At 39.5% G+C, this 16,818-nt stretch overlaps 1 protein-coding gene across 1 annotated transcript; it reads right to left on the reverse strand.

Annotated features, from left to right (window-relative positions):
- Positions 1–3,111: 3,111 nt before the first annotated feature.
- phf6 (PHD finger protein 6) lies at positions 3,112–16,083 on the reverse strand. Its single transcript, XM_014986884.2, has 11 exons — positions 15,922–16,083; positions 11,628–11,789; positions 11,216–11,317; positions 7,965–8,098; positions 7,811–7,857; positions 7,559–7,728; positions 7,331–7,474; positions 6,059–6,163; positions 5,827–5,960; positions 4,899–5,028; positions 3,112–3,933 (listed from the first exon to the last, which is right to left on the reverse strand). Exons 2-10 carry the CDS (start codon positions 11,757–11,759, stop codon positions 4,899–4,901), a joined length of 1,098 nt encoding a protein of 365 aa, XP_014842370.1. The 5' UTR covers positions 11,760–11,789; positions 15,922–16,083; the 3' UTR covers positions 3,112–3,933.
- Between the last annotated feature and the right edge of the window lie 735 nt (positions 16,084–16,818).

The following is a 16,818-nucleotide window of genomic DNA, read 5'->3' on the forward strand; positions in this document are numbered from 1 at the left end:
CATCGCCTACCGACAGAAAAGGAAACAAAAAGAATTTGGCAAAAATTCTAAACTTGAACAGAGAACCCAGAAATGCTTTACGTGTGCTCATTTCATTGTGTGGATAGAAAGCCCAGGGAAGAAAACCCGCATCTGCATCCGAAGCAACCGAGTCAGTGAAGTAGCTAACTTTGCTAGTGCGGGTTATTTGCGGACATTTCTTCAAGTTGCCATCCCTCCCCGCATTAGCTGTAGGTAGCGGTAAAACAATATTGCCACATTTAAGCTGGTGTTCCCACATATTTTATAGCCTAAAAGCGCTGACTAAGACGGCTAGCGAGTTGCTAACATGTAAACAAATGGCGGTTCCGGTTAGCAGCGGAAGTCGCGCCTATAAATCACGCAAAGCCTTATGGTGGCTAGGTATAAGGTGCATACAGATGAAACTGTGATCTCCGAACTGCGCCAGGCCACTGGAGAAGATCTCTGAACCGCAACAAAATGAGGATCAGCAAGTGGAGAAAAAGCTGTTTACGGAACCTGAATATGAGAAAAGGAGAAAGGCAGCATTGAAAGCTGCCGCTGAACTTGAAGCCCTCATAAACCAACTATAAAAGTACTTTCCTCTGTATGACATTTGTCCTTTTTTTTAATCCTACAATTTTAAGATCATTTTAAGTTCAGTGTTCTGAAACCTTAAGAGCAAATTTAAATGTAACTTGATTGTTGATAAATATAATTTATACTCTGGAAGGTTTGGGGTGGATATTGTGTCTGAGAATTTGAGCACTTTCAGGGGCCGCATAGCCTTTTGCCTCAGATGCAAGAATATGTTATATTTCCACCAATAAGTAGTTCAGAGTGGTCAGCAAATAACTAGCCTGGCCACTGCCTTCCTACCCATTTCTGCTTGATTCAAATCTGGCTTACATCTCAGTGTGGGCTTCATGGCATTCACTCTAAGGGAGAGCCCAAACACCCTACGAAGACCAGGATGCCTCTGTCATCAAATCTTCCTCGTCCTTCGAGCAAGCAAGGACTGTGGGAACGCTGGTAAAAGTACAGATTTCTGTTTGTACTGTTGACTTCTTTATCTCCAGAGCAAGCTCTCAATTCCAGGTCCGTTTTATCAGGAACCGTGAAATTCTTTTGATGTCTTTGTCAAATCTGTAGTTGTGATCTTAGAGGGAACTTCCTCATTCTTAGTCCAAGTTTCCATGTCCATTTGGTTGTCGAGGACACCTTCAAAACCAAGGTTTTTTCATATTTCCATGATTAAAGTGCCAATAGTAGTTTCAGAGTGAATTTGTTCATCCTCACCGCTCTCCATTTAAACATAATTTTCTTTTAAGCTGTAAGCTACAAATTTTTCAAATCCATTTGTCATGTTTTGTGTGATGTGTAATTGTCTCATTTTATTAAAATAACACTTAAAATTAGTCATTAAAAAGGCAAAAGCCACGAGGTAAACTCTACCAGAACTTGTTTCCCAAAGGTTTGTAGTTTGTCAATGCAAAAAGACCATAATTCCTGCATCAGTTACAAATCAAGGTAAAAATTAATAATTAAAAAATGGAAAATTTAAGCCATAACTCGAATTTAAAGGGATCCATTATGTATTTTTGTACTTAAATTTGGGTCTCAACTGCTTCTAAAAAACAGCCCAAAAAAACAAACTATTCGCAGCGGTTTTTTGACAATAAAATCTGTGTGTGCGAGCTTATAATAGCTTTGCTTTTGGTGTCTGGAAATTTTTAAAAACATTCTGATTGTGGAGCCTCATAGCAACCCAAGCAGAATTCCAGCGCATTTGGTCAGCTGGTTTTACCACTGCACAACGGCTGCTGGAAATGACGAATTTTGTTGACTTACCATTCAGAAACCACTTGCTGCATGCCAGTTGGTTGTGCAGTAGGCGCCGCTTTTGCTTTTCAAAGATGTACGGTTGTACAGTTGCGCGTCTGTTTGCAGATGTTTTCACGAGCGAGTGTAAACGTTGAGTTGGAGGGGCGTGACCAACAGCAGCTTATTTGGATTTAAAATGACAAGACGCCTGAAGACATTTCAATCTCATTATCTAAGAATTATTTTGTACAAAAATATGTGATGAACATGTTTTGTGTAGCCCATAGATCAATCATAACCTGTTCAAAAACGCATAATCTGTCACCGTTAAGGTCTGGTGTGGAAGATTTTGGTATAATTAAGATTTTTTTAATGCCTAAAATTAAGATAATGAACTTCAAGATTTGGTTTTGTTTAGGACCTTGCAGAAAAACCTTGACTTTTGGATATAATCATTAAAACTCTTTGTGCTAACTATATTCATATATTTATCAAAAGTTGAGGAATGCAGTGTAAAAAGTGGTACACTATAAACTCTTAAATGTTCAGCTTTCACATTAGGATGCGAGAAATAGTTACACTGTTATTCAAGATCTGTTATTGCTGTACCAACCGTCTAGACCAGGGGTGGCCAAGTCCAGTCCTCGAGAGCCACCATCCTGCAAGTTTTAGAAGTATCCTTCCTCCAACAGACCGGGATCAGCTCTACAGAGGCCTGATAACGAGCCAGTCATTTGATTCAGGTGTGTTGAAGCAGGAATGCATCTGAAACTTGCAGGATGGCGGCTCTCGAGGACTGGACTTGGCCACCCCTGGTCTAGACCCCTCAGATCTTCTGGTTCTGATCTGCTCTGCATCCCCAGAACCAGAACCAAACGAGGAGAAGCAGCATTCAGTTTCTATGCACCACGGATTTGGAACAAACTTCCAGAAAACTGTAAAACAGCTGAAACACTGGGTGCCTTTAAATCTCAGCTTAAAACCCACCTGTTTAGAGTTGCTTATGGCAATTAATGCTTTCAACGTATTTGATGTTTTTAATCTTTTTAACGATTTCATCCTTTCTTTTTACTTTCTTTTCATTTTTCTTTCTCACTGTTTCCTTGTCAAACGATGTTTTGAAAATCATGTAAAGCACTTTGAAATGCCTTGCTGCTGAAATGTGCTATACAAATAAAATTTGATTGATTGATTGACTACTGTAGTGTACAGAAATATGGTGGTGCAGCGGCCATTTTCCTAGGAAACTGTACAAAGACTGAAAATGAAGACCCGGCTCAGCCGACAATGTGTAAAACAAAATATTTTCTATTCCAATCATCCATGAATACATTTGAGTTACAAGTAAACAGTACACCAAAACAAGGTCCGCCCGCCTTCCCCTAAAGACCTTTAGGTCTTGCTCCTTTAGCAACCAGATAAAAAAAAAAACAGAACGAAAATAAACACCACCTTTAACAGTGGGAAAAATCCAAGTGCATGCTGGCAAAGCTCGTCACTGTCTGAAATCCGGATATTCAAAAGTACTGATGATCGGGAGTACAGTAGCAAAATATTACATTATCAAGAAAGAAAGGCTAACATGAAGAGTACTTCTTAAGACATGGTATCAGAAACAAGGTAATCAAACTGCACAACTTCAGAAAGACTAGTAACAAACAGACCCCTCTTAAAAGTGAGTCCAATGGAGGCAGGAAGAAGTCTCGCCTTTCCATGAGTGTGGTTCGTGTGATCTGGGGGATGAGAGAGCGCGAGGGGGCAAAAAGTGACAGTCCATCTGTTCATACTAATGCCTTTAATCTGCACCCCATGATGACCAATCTGCAGAAAGATTAGCCCACTGCTTTTCATCCCGCTCTGAAGGTCCAGTGTTCAACAGGGTGACACTGATCTGCGACAAGTACCCAGCCGACTCCAGACAGGTTCTCATAAAGACGACACCTGGTGCACGTTGGAACGTTATATCCTTTTTACTGGGAAATGTATAAAAAAAAAAAAAAGAAAAGAGAAATCACGTGGGAGGCCAAAGGGAGCTCCTGGACCATGACTGTGTGAGTAGGCTAAAATTTAGTATAAAAACGTTCTTCAGCTTCTCTCCACGTCACAAACCTGCAAGACAGACAAAAGTATCACGTTAGCAACTTATTTTAGTAATTAGAAGGGGTGGAAAAATGAAGTCCATTATACAAATTCATTACATAGTGATATATTTTAAGCATTTACTTCAGATCACTTTGATGATTATTGGTTTTAAGTTCCTCAGAAAATGTGAGTATAACACAAGAACAACCTTTTTTTAAATACAGAAATGTCAGCTAATCAAAAAAGATGTACAGCTGATGCTCAGTCAGGGCAACATTTCAGCTGAAGACAACTCAAAGTGCTTATATATACAAAGAGGTCAAAAACAACATACTTTAAGAGAAAACACAGCAAATAGACTAAAATTAAACAAGTTTAAGAATAAAGCAAAAAGAGAAAAAGGATTCTGGGGGATGTAGGCTGAAGAAAAACTTTAGCTGCTCAACCTCTCACAGCGAGCTAAGGTCTCTCTCTTTCTCTCTCTCACTCAAATGACAAGATGGAAAAAAACAATTAAAAAATGGCAGGCAAGAATCTTTGACATTCATGGTTTAATTGTAGTAAACTGTCTGTGACAGTCACAAAGCAGAGTGGACCAACACTTGGACACCGCATCATCGCCCACTGTGGAAATTTCACACTGGATTTCAAGCAACGGGGATCCGTTGCCTCTCCACTTCTTCCTCTCCAGACTCTGGGATCTTTATTTCCAAATGAAATGCAAACTTTGCTTTAATCTGAAAAGCAGATTTTTGGACCACCAAGTAACAAACCCAGTTCTTCTCCTTAACCCATGCTGGTGATGTTTCCGTTTCAAGAATGAGTTCATGCATTCGTTCGGCAGCTGTGACTCAGTCAACAAAAACAACAAAAATAAACACTTCGCACATGTCGCTGTTTGTGTGTGACTTGCGCTTTTTGAAGGAATAAAATCTCAAAAGACGCTCTGCTGTGCAGAGCGGCGCCTTGTATTTCTGTGCGTTTTGCCCCACCTAGTTGCCGTTTACTTGCGTCGCCGGTGTTCCTCCGTGGTCGATCGCTGCCCTCTCTCTGCTACGGTTCTCTCGCTCCTCGTCCTCCTCGTCCCGCTCCTCGTTCCCGCTGTGGTTCTTGCAGTAGAGTCTAAGAACGAAACGGAAGCACAAAAAGAGCTGCGTTTCAAAAAAAGGGGGGGAAAAAAGGACAATACTTCAAGTTTCATTAACTACCATAGAAACGCTGTTTATCATCAGAGCAAAAGCGTTTAGAACCGTTTTGATCTTATTTTTGCAGCGTCTATTTTTTTGCTTTACAAGAAAATAGAAATAAACATAGCTGAGAATCAGATGTGGATGAGGCCAAGTGGTTTTAAAGCTCTAAACGTGTTTCATCTGTACTATGTAAGTAGTAACTATAAATAGTAACTAAAAAACATACAGAGCCACATCAGGAAACAGGAAGACTCACACAGCTATCAGCAATTTACATTTGGTATGAAATACATTCAAGTTGCTTTCAGATCTTTTTTTATTAACTTAGGACACTTATTACCGTGACAAAAGAAAAACAGAATTGTTGTAAAACTACCTACAGTGTTTGAATCTGCATTCACGAATCATAGCTGTGCACGTCTGTTGAAATCAATTTGATGCAGATTTTGGGAAGTTTTTTGGGAGGGGAAAGTGACATCAAAATCCAGTTTATGAAAAAAAAAGTAATGAGTTTTGCAAGAAATAATTTTAGTATTTGGTTTTTTTAAATTATGCTGACAGAAATAAGCTGATATAATCTGGTCAAAACATGAAAAGAATCAGCCTTCCTCTTATATCTAAACTCTGCATTCACTAGGAACCCACTCAGAAATTTCTCTTGATAATTTTACAGAAAATTCAAAAGCAAAACATTCGACGCTTTTGCTGTCGCATTAAATGTTGAGCTCACTTGTAAATGCCGCGGGCCATGTTTTCTATGTACTTTGCCTTGTCCTGTAGCCCACAGTGGTAGTGGTAGGTCTTCACACAGGCTTTAATTTCACACCCAATAGTAGCACCCAGCTGACTACACAGTGTGCATTTCTGGAAAAACAAAACAAAACAAAAATGAATACTAAAGTAAGTCAGGCAAAGCAGTCAGCTTCAAACTCAAAAGCCTGATTTTGCATGAATGTTCCCACCATTCTTTTGCCTCTCTTGATTTCCTGGATGACTGTTTTTACGTCGAAGTTGCCAAACTCGGCGCGCGACGTAGTCGTCAGCTGCACCGTCCCCGACGAGAAAAGCTGCAACACATCAGAGATCATGAGAAATGCGCAGTGAACCCTGAAAGCATTGTCTCATTCCTTGAATTTCTTCAACTATGAATGTCAACATGTTTTAGAAGGTTTTGACATGCTTGACAAAGTGGTGCATAATTGTAAAGAGGAAAGAAAAGGACCTTTACTTGTTAATAAAATCATGAATCATGTCCTTTAAGCTCCCAGAAGCAGGAGGGCTTTATTATTATATAGCCTTTATTCTTACCTGACTGATTAAAAAATAAGCTTCCGGTCACTAGGTGGCAGCAGTGTTCAAATTAATCAACAGGCTGCCGTTCAAGCCAATAGAAGTAGCTGAGACAGAAACACTGATGTAAACGGAGCTGACGGAGGAGGATACAGGCAGCATGTTTTAAAATATCAGGAGAGATGAAGAGGCTCGTGAAAAACAAAGAAAAATGGCGACAGAGGTTAGTAAAGCAATTATGATGGAGTATTACGGCCGAATTACGATATTTTTTTAAAATACAAGAATAAAGTTATAATAATACGAGAGCAAACTCATATTACGAGAATAGCTATACTATCGCAGAATAAAGACAAAAAATTACGTCTTTAAAAACTTTTTGATAAAGTTATCTAGATCTGACGTGAACATTTCAGCAAGTCCGTGTTTTTTTCTTAGAAGCAGATTCAGACGTTTAAACAATAGTTTCAAAGCTCAAAATAATTTGTAAAACCAACAAAACCGATAAACTATAACTTCAGATAGATAGATAGATAGATAGATAGATAGATAGATAGATAGATAGATAGATAGATAGATAGATAGATAGATAGATAGACATCTGTTATGAACAATATTATTGCAAATTTTGCACAGAAAATGTTAAAGAGCTATAAACCATTAGAATAAGAATAAGTTCAAGCAGCTGACAAGTAGCCAATGTTTGCTGTTTTAAAATGTGTTACTGTATTAAGTCTAGAAATGCACACCACAGGCTTTCCAAGTTCAATTACTAAATTGAACTTGGAAATTGAGACACAAAACCATAAAATGAGTTGGAAGACGTGAAAAAAAATGATGACCCCCTGTGGGTATGACATAAAATAATTGAGAAACGCCATATTATCACATAAAACTACTATTGGCAGTGTAAGCACAGCCTGAGGCTGAACGACTCATCCTACCATGCACTTGTAGTGTGCGGCCACTTTCTTGGAGTTATCCGTGTGCAGCACGCCTCTTGTTTGGTTTTCCTCGTCGCCTGCATGGCAGAAGCCGCAGCGCTGGCCGGCGTCTCCCAGGCTGGCTCGGAGCGGTGACCTGTCCCGCTGAAACACGGCACACAGGTCAAACCATGAATCGAGCTCACGCACACCGAAACAAATCGGTTTTCGACCAGTGAGTGCATTTACGTGGGAGGAGCTCTCCTCGTCGGCAGCCTGCGAGGAGGAAGTGGAACGGGTTTCTTCCGACTGGCCGCGGGACGTCACCTTAGCTCGGCTCTTCTCGAATCTGCCCCTGCCTCGACTCTGCGGAGGCGACGAGTCCGAGTCGTTGGCCACGCCTTCCTCTTCTGCGTCCGCTGAAACATTCCCAATAAAACGGTTAGATTCTAGTAGATCTGGATCGATTCGACATGTCGCAGAGAGCGAACTCTTGTTCACCTTGAATATCATCCTGAGACGCATCCCGATGTTTGCGACAGTAAACGCTGCGAACACAAAGACGAGATTAGGTGAAGTGAACCCACCCCAGGAATGACAATCTGCTGATGTTGCTGCGGGGGAAAAAGAATAAAAAGTTCAGAACTAAACTCACAGATAAATCCCCTGCGACGGGTTCTCTTTGATCTGGGCTTTGTCGTTCACCGCGCAGAAATAGTGATACGTCCTCCGGCACGTCTTGACGTCGCAGCCGATGGTTGCGCCCGGCCGGTGACACGAGGAGCACATCTGAAGAGCAGGGAAGCAGAGATATGGCTGAGGCTCAAAGCAGGATGACTTTAACGAAAGCCAACATCCGACATGTAGCTAGAGCAGTTTTGTTTTTGGGTAAAAAGTTGTCGTGCTGGGATGACATGGTTTTTCAGCCGTGTTGTTATAGATGAATTTCACAAAACTGCAACTTTTCGTGTCACAGTGGTCACGTGATCAGCAGCCAGCTGTTACTACTGGCGAAAGCGACAAAGACGACGGCAGGAAGTAGTCTTCTTTGTGGTTCATAGTTTGTTTATTTTTCGGACTCCACCAGAACGTGTCGACTCCAAAGCTCTTCCGTACAACTTCCAAATACAATTTTACCAAAGCCCCACTTACATAGTCGCGCCCACCTATAAAGGTCTCGTTACACCAATGCAGATCTTGCCTTGATCTTTAATGACTTATCATGTGAACAAGTTAATTAAAGTGTGATTTTGAGGTTATTTTTTATTTAATAGAAACATCACAATTGCAAAAAAAAATTTTCAACATTAGCAAAATGTAGACAAAGATTTGTAATGGAAATGCAGCTAGTGACGGAAAGTTTAAATGAATAATTTCTCTCCAGAGAAAGCCCACCTTCGAATACCAAACTATGTTCCTGAAGGGGAATTTGGCTTTAAAGGAAAAGCATCACTGATATCGAACAACGTACAAACTGAGTCTGACTTTAGATATGAAAAACCTGTGAAGTGTCAAGAAGCTGAATAAATGCAATCAGCATTTTTTTCCCACCAAGTAAATTTGACTCCACAAGGATGTTAAATCAACTCTTATTGATAACCAAAGGCCAAGACGAGCTTCTAAAATGAAATCTCATTGTGGAAAAATAAAAGTAAGACCTCAAGACTCCTTGTTCTGAAAGAAAATAAAAGCATTTCACAGGGAGAAAAAGATGGTATTGGACAAACATCAGAAAGCTAGTCAACATATTGTTATTCGAGGATTAAATCCAGATTTTGGAGAGGAGAAAAAAGGAACAAGTTGGAGCATAACACAGAGAACACAAAACTTCCAGAATGATCCTGTTTTACACAAAGTTGCTGCTTAGGAATCACTACAGGAATCAGATAAAGTTGCACCAAGTTTGATGTTGGCTGGTGGCAAAACCTTTCAAAGTGCAGCCTTGAAAAAGACGGTTTGGGTTTGTAATGTTCCTCAGAGTTCAGAGGGTTTATCTTCATCTTACAGACTGGCTAGAGACAGGAGAGGATTTCAGTTCAGCCGGTCTGTTTGAGACCCAACATCTCGTCCCCAGTCCCTGAACGCACCATGTTAAATGCTAACAGGCTGGGCTGACAATGCCACTATTTGGTGTTGATGCTGTCAGTGAAGAGGATGAAAACTCAAGGTTAGCCACTTTTAGCATCAGCAGGATGTTTAAAAATAAATTTAGAAAATGAAAAGAGGCGTAAGAAGCTACTTACAAGAAATTGTTGTAGAAGAAAAGACATGTCTGCTGTTCATTTATGGCTGCAGGAGGGCAAGAGAGAGCTACACTCCAAAATGTAACAGGAAGGCAGAAAGTAAAACAGCAACATTTTCTTCTTGACCTTAAAATTCTAATTCAAACATACTTTGATGATCCCAATTGAAATTAAATACCGATCATGACTGGTCTCTCAAGGACAATTCAATTTCTTAAAAATCTGAGAGTAAAGGATCAACAATGTCGAGGGCAGTGGCCTCCAAACGTTTTGCAAGTGTTGGATTTATGTAGAAAGGGGCTCAGTAAGTCACTACACATCTGAAACAAAAAAAAAAGGGTCTCAAATATTTGTGTTGTTAAAATAAAAGGCGTCACATTTGAAATATTCTGGGGTTGATTGTTTTCTGTTCGGCTGGTCAGGAAAGTCTATTTTCAGCAACAATAATGACGTACTGCAGTTTTCTGGCTGATCGACGATGATTTAAAAAGTCTGACGATTCTGATTTTGGTTGATTACTTTTTTTTTGGGACGATAAATTGATTTTATCCATTAATCGAATTTTATGTTTACAAAGATTTCATTTTTGAAAAATCTTGATTTTTTTTTTTTATTTCACCACTCCTGTGTTGCCGTAGTTCAGACTGAATAACTCAAATTTTTCAAAAATGTATTATCCAAAAATTTGAAAAAATGTGAAACATTCACATGCAGATCTTTCCATGATCTTTAATAATTGGTCGATTTTTACATGTGAAGCTGATCTTATCCACAGATGTTATCAACCTCGGTAAACGTCTAAAAATCAACCACTGTGCTTTTCTTTTCTCCCGTGAGAGAGATCTGACTGACAAACCGGCCGACCAGATCATGTCTGCACATTTACAGTTAACAACAGTCACCCCATTGTTGCCAATTCAGCAACTTTCCTGATAAATTGAGCAACATTTCAGACAAAAATAATAATAAAAAAGGTATCGGACAAAATCGGAATCAGTAAGTTAGGCTTTTTAAAAGATCGGTAATCGTCGATCGGTCAGAAAACTGCAATCAGTGCAGCCCTAATAAAAACTCTGATCGGTGCGTCTCTTGCTCATCCAGGAACTGCAACTCAGCAACTTCTCCTTCTTAGTTTTCTCCCCTGCCCCTCACACACAGAAGGGAGCAATGCATCATGCTGTTGGCATGAGTTAAGGAGAGCCACGCCAAAACTTATAAAAACAAACAACATCTGAGTTTTGATGGCTCCGCCAAGCCTCCCCCAAGCCCCGAGGTGAACAAATTATCTCTGGACACATGTTTGTTTTTCTCTCTGATTGGACCCATGAGGTGTCCCCGCTGAGCCCTGTGCACAAGTTATTTAAATCTCTGCAGCGCTGATCCATTCTACCGTCAAACAGCAAAAAAAAAATAATAATAATAATCAGGGTTCCTACGCGTTTTTATAAAGTTAAAGTCCCACACTCTTCAGACTTAAATGGCAAGACTCTGAGTCTTTTCTTGGCTAATTTAAGCATGAACACATTTGCTATGAAATTTAACACACACAAAAGAAGAATTTGATGATGGATGGAGGAATATGGAAATCTTGAAGCCCGCTTCCAGGTAGCATCTCTGTGGAGCAGCGATTACCATTATGCAACAGCGAGAAGTGGGAGCTCACCAGTTTGCTTCCCCTCTTGATCTCCTTCTTTACATCATCGACGGAAAACCCTCCGATGTTTTCGCTGTCGGAGTGTGACGTAACCAGAGCCGAAGAGAAAAGCTGTAGAGAGGAGAAACAGAACATTTCATGTCTTTTCTTTTAAAAATGAAATATTTGTTAGATAGCTTTTGGTTTACTTCTTCTTTTTTTTTTTTTGGAGTAGAAGGACATCCTGGCTTATATTTAGACGTACAGAGTTAACCATAGAGTCAGTTTCTACACGAGTCAAACAGAAATAGTGTCTCTATTTAGGCTGTAATGTTTATTTCTCTAACATACAGAGCGGGTCGGTGGGAGGGTTTTGGAAAGAAGACTCGCGCGCTGGAGGGACGCGAGGCAGTAAAAGTTGAAAACAAGGAGCTGCTCTCACCATGCACTTGTGGTGGGCTGCCACCTTCTGGCTGTCGGACACCAGCAGCTGGCCGCACTCCTTGTCCCGGCTGCTCTTGCAGAAGGCACATTTGGGCAGCCGTGCTGCGGCTCCTCTCCTCTGTCCGGACATTGCCAAAGCTTCCGACGCGCCGCAGAGACTCTGATTAAAAAGAAAAGGACAATTAGAAACCCATCAGGGGCGTGAAGGTGGAAACACGAGGACGTCGTCCAATAAGAAGGAAAAAAAAAGAAAAAAGGATGATGAATATTTTTAAGAGGAGATAAGAAATCAATTCCCACTCACTGTGAGATGACACAAATGGCTTTACTGCACGTTTCTCTTTTATCCATCTCATTTCAATTCGTCACATTTGTTGGAAGTTTTCATGAGAACAAAACCTTCAATTTAATTCTTTGATTGCAGCACTGTAATGTCGACTGTTTATTGGAGCGGCAACTATCGATTATCTTAGTTGATTAATTAATTATTACGTCGATTTACACAATATTAGATAATATTATAAATAATCCCAATTCCTTTTTTAAATAAGAAAAATAAAAGCTGAAGTTATTCCTCTTGGCTAAAACATATTTACTTGTTTTTATCTTAAATGCAAACTGTATTTGTTTTTTGTGCAGCTTTGACTCAATTACTGCTCTGAATATGTTGGGAATTTGTACAAAATGGCCTTTTTTTTGAGTCTGTATACTCCAGTTAGCAATTACTTAATTGCTAAATTAGTTGACGATTTATTCAATAATCGATTAATCACGATTCATCGTTTCAGCCTTACTTGTTATTTGGCCCAGAAGCCAGATTTTTTTTACCTTTCCACTGTGTGTAATGGCAGCCGGACTATAGATGTTCTCCCAGCCTAGCGACCCGTGGCTAAAATAAACAATTATCTGTGTTACATCTTGTCTAAATCCTGGGGAAACTCAAAGTTAAGTACATTTAATTCAAATTTCATAGAAACTGTTAACCTAAAAAAGCTAAACAAAAAGAAATGTTTCAGTTAAACTTGCTATAAAGGGATTGTTAGCAGTGCTAGTAACTATGTCACCAGTGATTTTGTGAAAAAACAAATATTTACGAACACAGGATTACGACCCGTCTTGGATAAATGTGCTCAAAGGTTTTAACTTCCTAAACTTTTTCTGTGACCATAAACTACTGTTTTAAAAAATTTATTTATAAGGTTTTGTGGTCATCTTTACCAGCAGTGTCAATAAACATGACCGGCGCTGTCAGCAATATTCAGGTTCTTTAGAATAGTTTCCTTTTTTTAAAAGGTAAATGTCTACAGCCAAGCTGTTCAATTGTTACTGCTGTCATTAAATATATAGCTAATTGATTAGCTTGCATGCTGAACACTCCTGTAGGATTTGAAATTCTTTCTCTACTCAGAAAAAAAAAAAAAAAAACAGGGTAAAAAGTTATACAAGTATTACAGAATCACAAATAAAACCCTTCAGAGAGGAGAAGCGACCCCAGAAACGTCCGGAAACTAAACTTTGGCTCAACCGGCAGCTAAATAACTTTGAAATGAAGAGTTGGAGGAAACAACAGAGCCGCTCTGTGTGCGAGAACCACCAAGTTTAGCTCAGCACAGCCTCGGATGGATCAAACGCGGGACGGGAGACGTTGGCTGATCCGGCTGAAATATGGATGAGCTTCTAACAGCCTGGTGATGTAGACGTTCATCGTCTAAGTGGAGGACATAAAACTTTTCTAATGTGTCGCAGCCAGAAGTCATCAACGTTTCTGTTGAATTTTAGGAGACACTTTTGTGAATGGAAACACGACCGTAGCCTCTGCGCTGCTACAGAAATGACAACAAAGCGCAGACGGTAAATCAGCAGATGCATGACTCAGGAAGACGCAGGTTACATTTTAGTTTAGTGTCACAGCAGGAACCCCCCCCAACCCCCCACATTTCTGAAAATGATGCGACATGCAGCCTGTTTTGCACTCGACATGAGCGTTCTTCCACATTTCATCTGCCTCGTTTCTAAAACCATGCATCCGTGTGAAAGAACTGACATATGTTTTGGGGGTAGGGGAGCTGAACTGCTGTGTCATACTTGCAGTCTTTACAACATCATCTTCTTAAAGATGCTATACAGTGGTCATTTTCTTTTCTTTTTTTAAATCACGCAAAATAACACACCGAACATTCACCGGGACAAGACAAACACAGCTGAGCAATCGAGTAAAGATTTCAACTGGAGGATTTAGCAAAGTAAAACAAGCAAATTCCGATTTGAGCGGATCGGGAGCCGATGACATCACGAGAGGTACAAGAGCCGAGCTGATCAGATGGCTTTAGTGAAAAAAGACGGCAAACAAAACATCTGATTTGGCCAATTTTAACTAAAATGGCTCCAATTGTTGATCAGTGACTCAAATAAGAAAATTATTTTAATTTTTTCCTATTTTAAAAAATAAATCAGCAGCAATTAATAAATAAACAGCACACACTTTTATTAGTTTAATAAAGAATAAAAACAAATCAGGGTTAAGGAGAAATGTAGCGATCCACCAGTGAAACGTTTCTTGGCGTTTCAATTATTCTGCTGTTTTGGCCTGCTGGTTGTGATAGGTTTAAAATACATAGAAAATTAAAATATAAAAACATTAATATGCGTTGGGGGTCCATTGAGGTAGAGATTCTGAATCCAACAGGAAGTGAAACGATTACAAGACTATCAATGTTTATGCACTAAAACCATATGTCTATTATCTGATTTCTAAATCAAACAAAAAAAACATAAGAGCACATACTTTTAGATGATGTGCTTACAGGCAGAAAATGGTAACTTATTAGTTATTATGCATTTAAATAAAGAAAAACCATTTAAATCAAACTGCAGATCAAGTGAAGATAACACAGATGTTGTTTCATGTCCTGTTGCATTCAAAAGTATTTATTTTTCCTCTTCTGTGTTATAGTAGTTTGTTAGGAATACATTTGAATTAATTCATTTCCAGGGCAGACCTACAAGTATATATATATATATAAAATTCCAAAAATTGTTAATTGATTTTGGCTTGATCTCTTCTTCTGAAAAAGGAATTTGATTTTTTTTTTAAAGAAAAAGAAAAAAAAAGACAAAAATCTAAGAACAAATTGAGTTAAATTAATTGTGATCAGCTGCCTTATGTGACGTCACCAGAGATTTGGGTGCTTTGAAGTTTGACTTTTGAATGGTGGCTTTTATCTCCATTAAAGCGTTTTACAACCAAATTGGAGGGGGGAAAAACTGACTCTTACATGTGGTTTTCATGATTTAATGAGTGCTAGGCTGTATCTAAAAGGAAGTTGGATGATTTTACAAAAAGTCTGAGTGGTAGCTTAAAAATTTAATATGCGTTACTCCTTTTTATTTCTTTTTTTAATTAGTGCACTTTTTAAAAAATTTTCTTATGCAAAGCATTCACTGCATGAACGCAACAGATCAAACCTGCAGATGTGCTGTTAAAATCTGCTGCCATGCTGTCCGGATTCCCCAGAAGAGCCTCAGGAATGTATATTGAAGTGGAGATTAATACGAATCAATTCAATCTGTTCTTGTCCATAAATAAAAGTAGCTTTGTTTCCCTTTTCTTTAAATAAAACAAAACAGCACTGTGCTGCGACGCCTTGATTGAGAGCCATTACAGCCATGATAGCAGGGCCAGGCTTTCACTGCGGCGGCAACAGTAGCGGCGAAAACACGAACGCAGCCCCGGGTAAACAACAAATAGTCATTTTTATTTCAGCCTCTGCCCTCTAAAACGTTCCCATGCAACAGTCTTGTAACAAACCGGGGTGTCGTTGAGTAATTGTAGTGAGGAGAAAACGAGGAAAATGAGAAGTGTTCTAAATTTCTCCTCCAAAGTTTTGAATTAAAGGGGGCGTGTGACTCTTTTCTCCAACAAACTACAGCCTTAACTGAAAACTATTTTCTCTGAGAACATTTCCAGCGCCCCCGAAATGTTCTCCCAAGGCCTGTATATGATGCAGGAAAATAAAGGTCGGTGGTAGGAAAATGTGTATGTTCGACATTAGTTTTTCCTCTGGAAGTCCCTCCGAAGAAACTGCGTTTATTTCCCTTTAAATGTGGGAAATTATCATGACAGGCGCGGGTCTTTGCGAGCCGTTTCGAAGGCAAAGAGCGCCATACGTGTGGAGTCCGTGTTCAAAGCGAGCAGCTCGGTGTTGTAGCGCCAGCAGCACGGCCTGAACCGACACCAGGCCACGGAGCGCAGAGGATAACATCCAGCCGCGGAGACACAGCTCGCTTCTTACCTACTGACTTTATCTTATGGCGCTGAGCAGGTACAAAACGTGGGGAAATGTTCCGGACAACGGCGGCGTTTCTTTCCGTCCTTCAGAAGTGATTGTGTGCTTTTCCCCACTAGCATGAAGCTAGCCGCGGCGCAGCACAGCACAACTTCCGGCTCTGCCTTTCAGAATAAAAGTCGAGTATTTTGCAATCCTTTCAAAAAAAAGTGAAGCTGTGTTAAAAGGTAGTAATTTAGTTGTGGTAAACAATTACTATTCGTTCTGCTTTTTAAGTCATAAACGGAAAACAGCAAAAACGACACAACACAAGCAGATCAACCAGAGGTGGCTCTGGCTCTGGTTTTCTGTACTTTTCAGGTCTGGATAAGAATGGAAAAATGTTTTGATTTATCAAACTATTTTCTCATCTTTAATTTTCTAAAGGACAAAAATCTGTATTTTTATATTAATGTTCTGTTTATATTAAATCACATGCTTTATCTGATTTGTCTCATCACACCTTATGTTTTACACATCAGTCAGTAAGTGTTTTTCCACTTACTGACTGATTTCACACATGTCCCAAAAGTGAATCGGTTTCTTTCACAACTTTGTGGACTCAGACATCTTTACATTCAGCTTGACCTGGATCCATCCGTGCTCCTCAAACGGTTCCTGTGAGTGATTTGTTACAAGTATCTTGGTATACTGCTATTTTTCAAACTTCTAGGTGGTCTTAATAAATTGAGATTCAAAATAAGCAGAGAAATTGTGACATTGTGACTTGGTGAACCTAGAGATAAAACTATTATTCAAGCCGTTCACAGAATATTTTTCACACGAAAGGTCAAAATGCTGTAATATTTCAACAAAGATCTAGAAAGTTGGCTACGGAAAAGTAACATTTCAAAATGAAAATGT

The sequence above is a fragment of the Poecilia mexicana genome, unplaced genomic scaffold, assembly GCF_051168715.1.
Source record: "Poecilia mexicana isolate PSO_F unplaced genomic scaffold, ASM5116871v1 scaffold_10, whole genome shotgun sequence".
NCBI lineage: Eukaryota > Metazoa > Chordata > Actinopteri > Cyprinodontiformes > Poeciliidae > Poecilia > Poecilia mexicana.

What these genes read in the sequence shown, in the direction of transcription:
- phf6 (XM_014986884.2), bottom strand. Translation starts at nt 11,759, where the DNA reads ATGTCCGGACAGAGGAGAGGAGCCGCAGCACGGCTGCCCAAATGTGCC. An exon ending in GTCTCAGGATGATATTCAAG is followed by an intron (nt 7,729 to 7,810) that starts GTGAACAAGAGT and finishes GGAATGTTTCAG; the next exon opens with CGGACGCAGAAGAGGAAGGC. An exon ending in ATGGCCCGCGGCATTTACAA is followed by an intron (nt 5,029 to 5,826) that starts GTGAGCTCAACA and finishes TTTCGTTCTTAG; the next exon opens with ACTCTACTGCAAGAACCACA.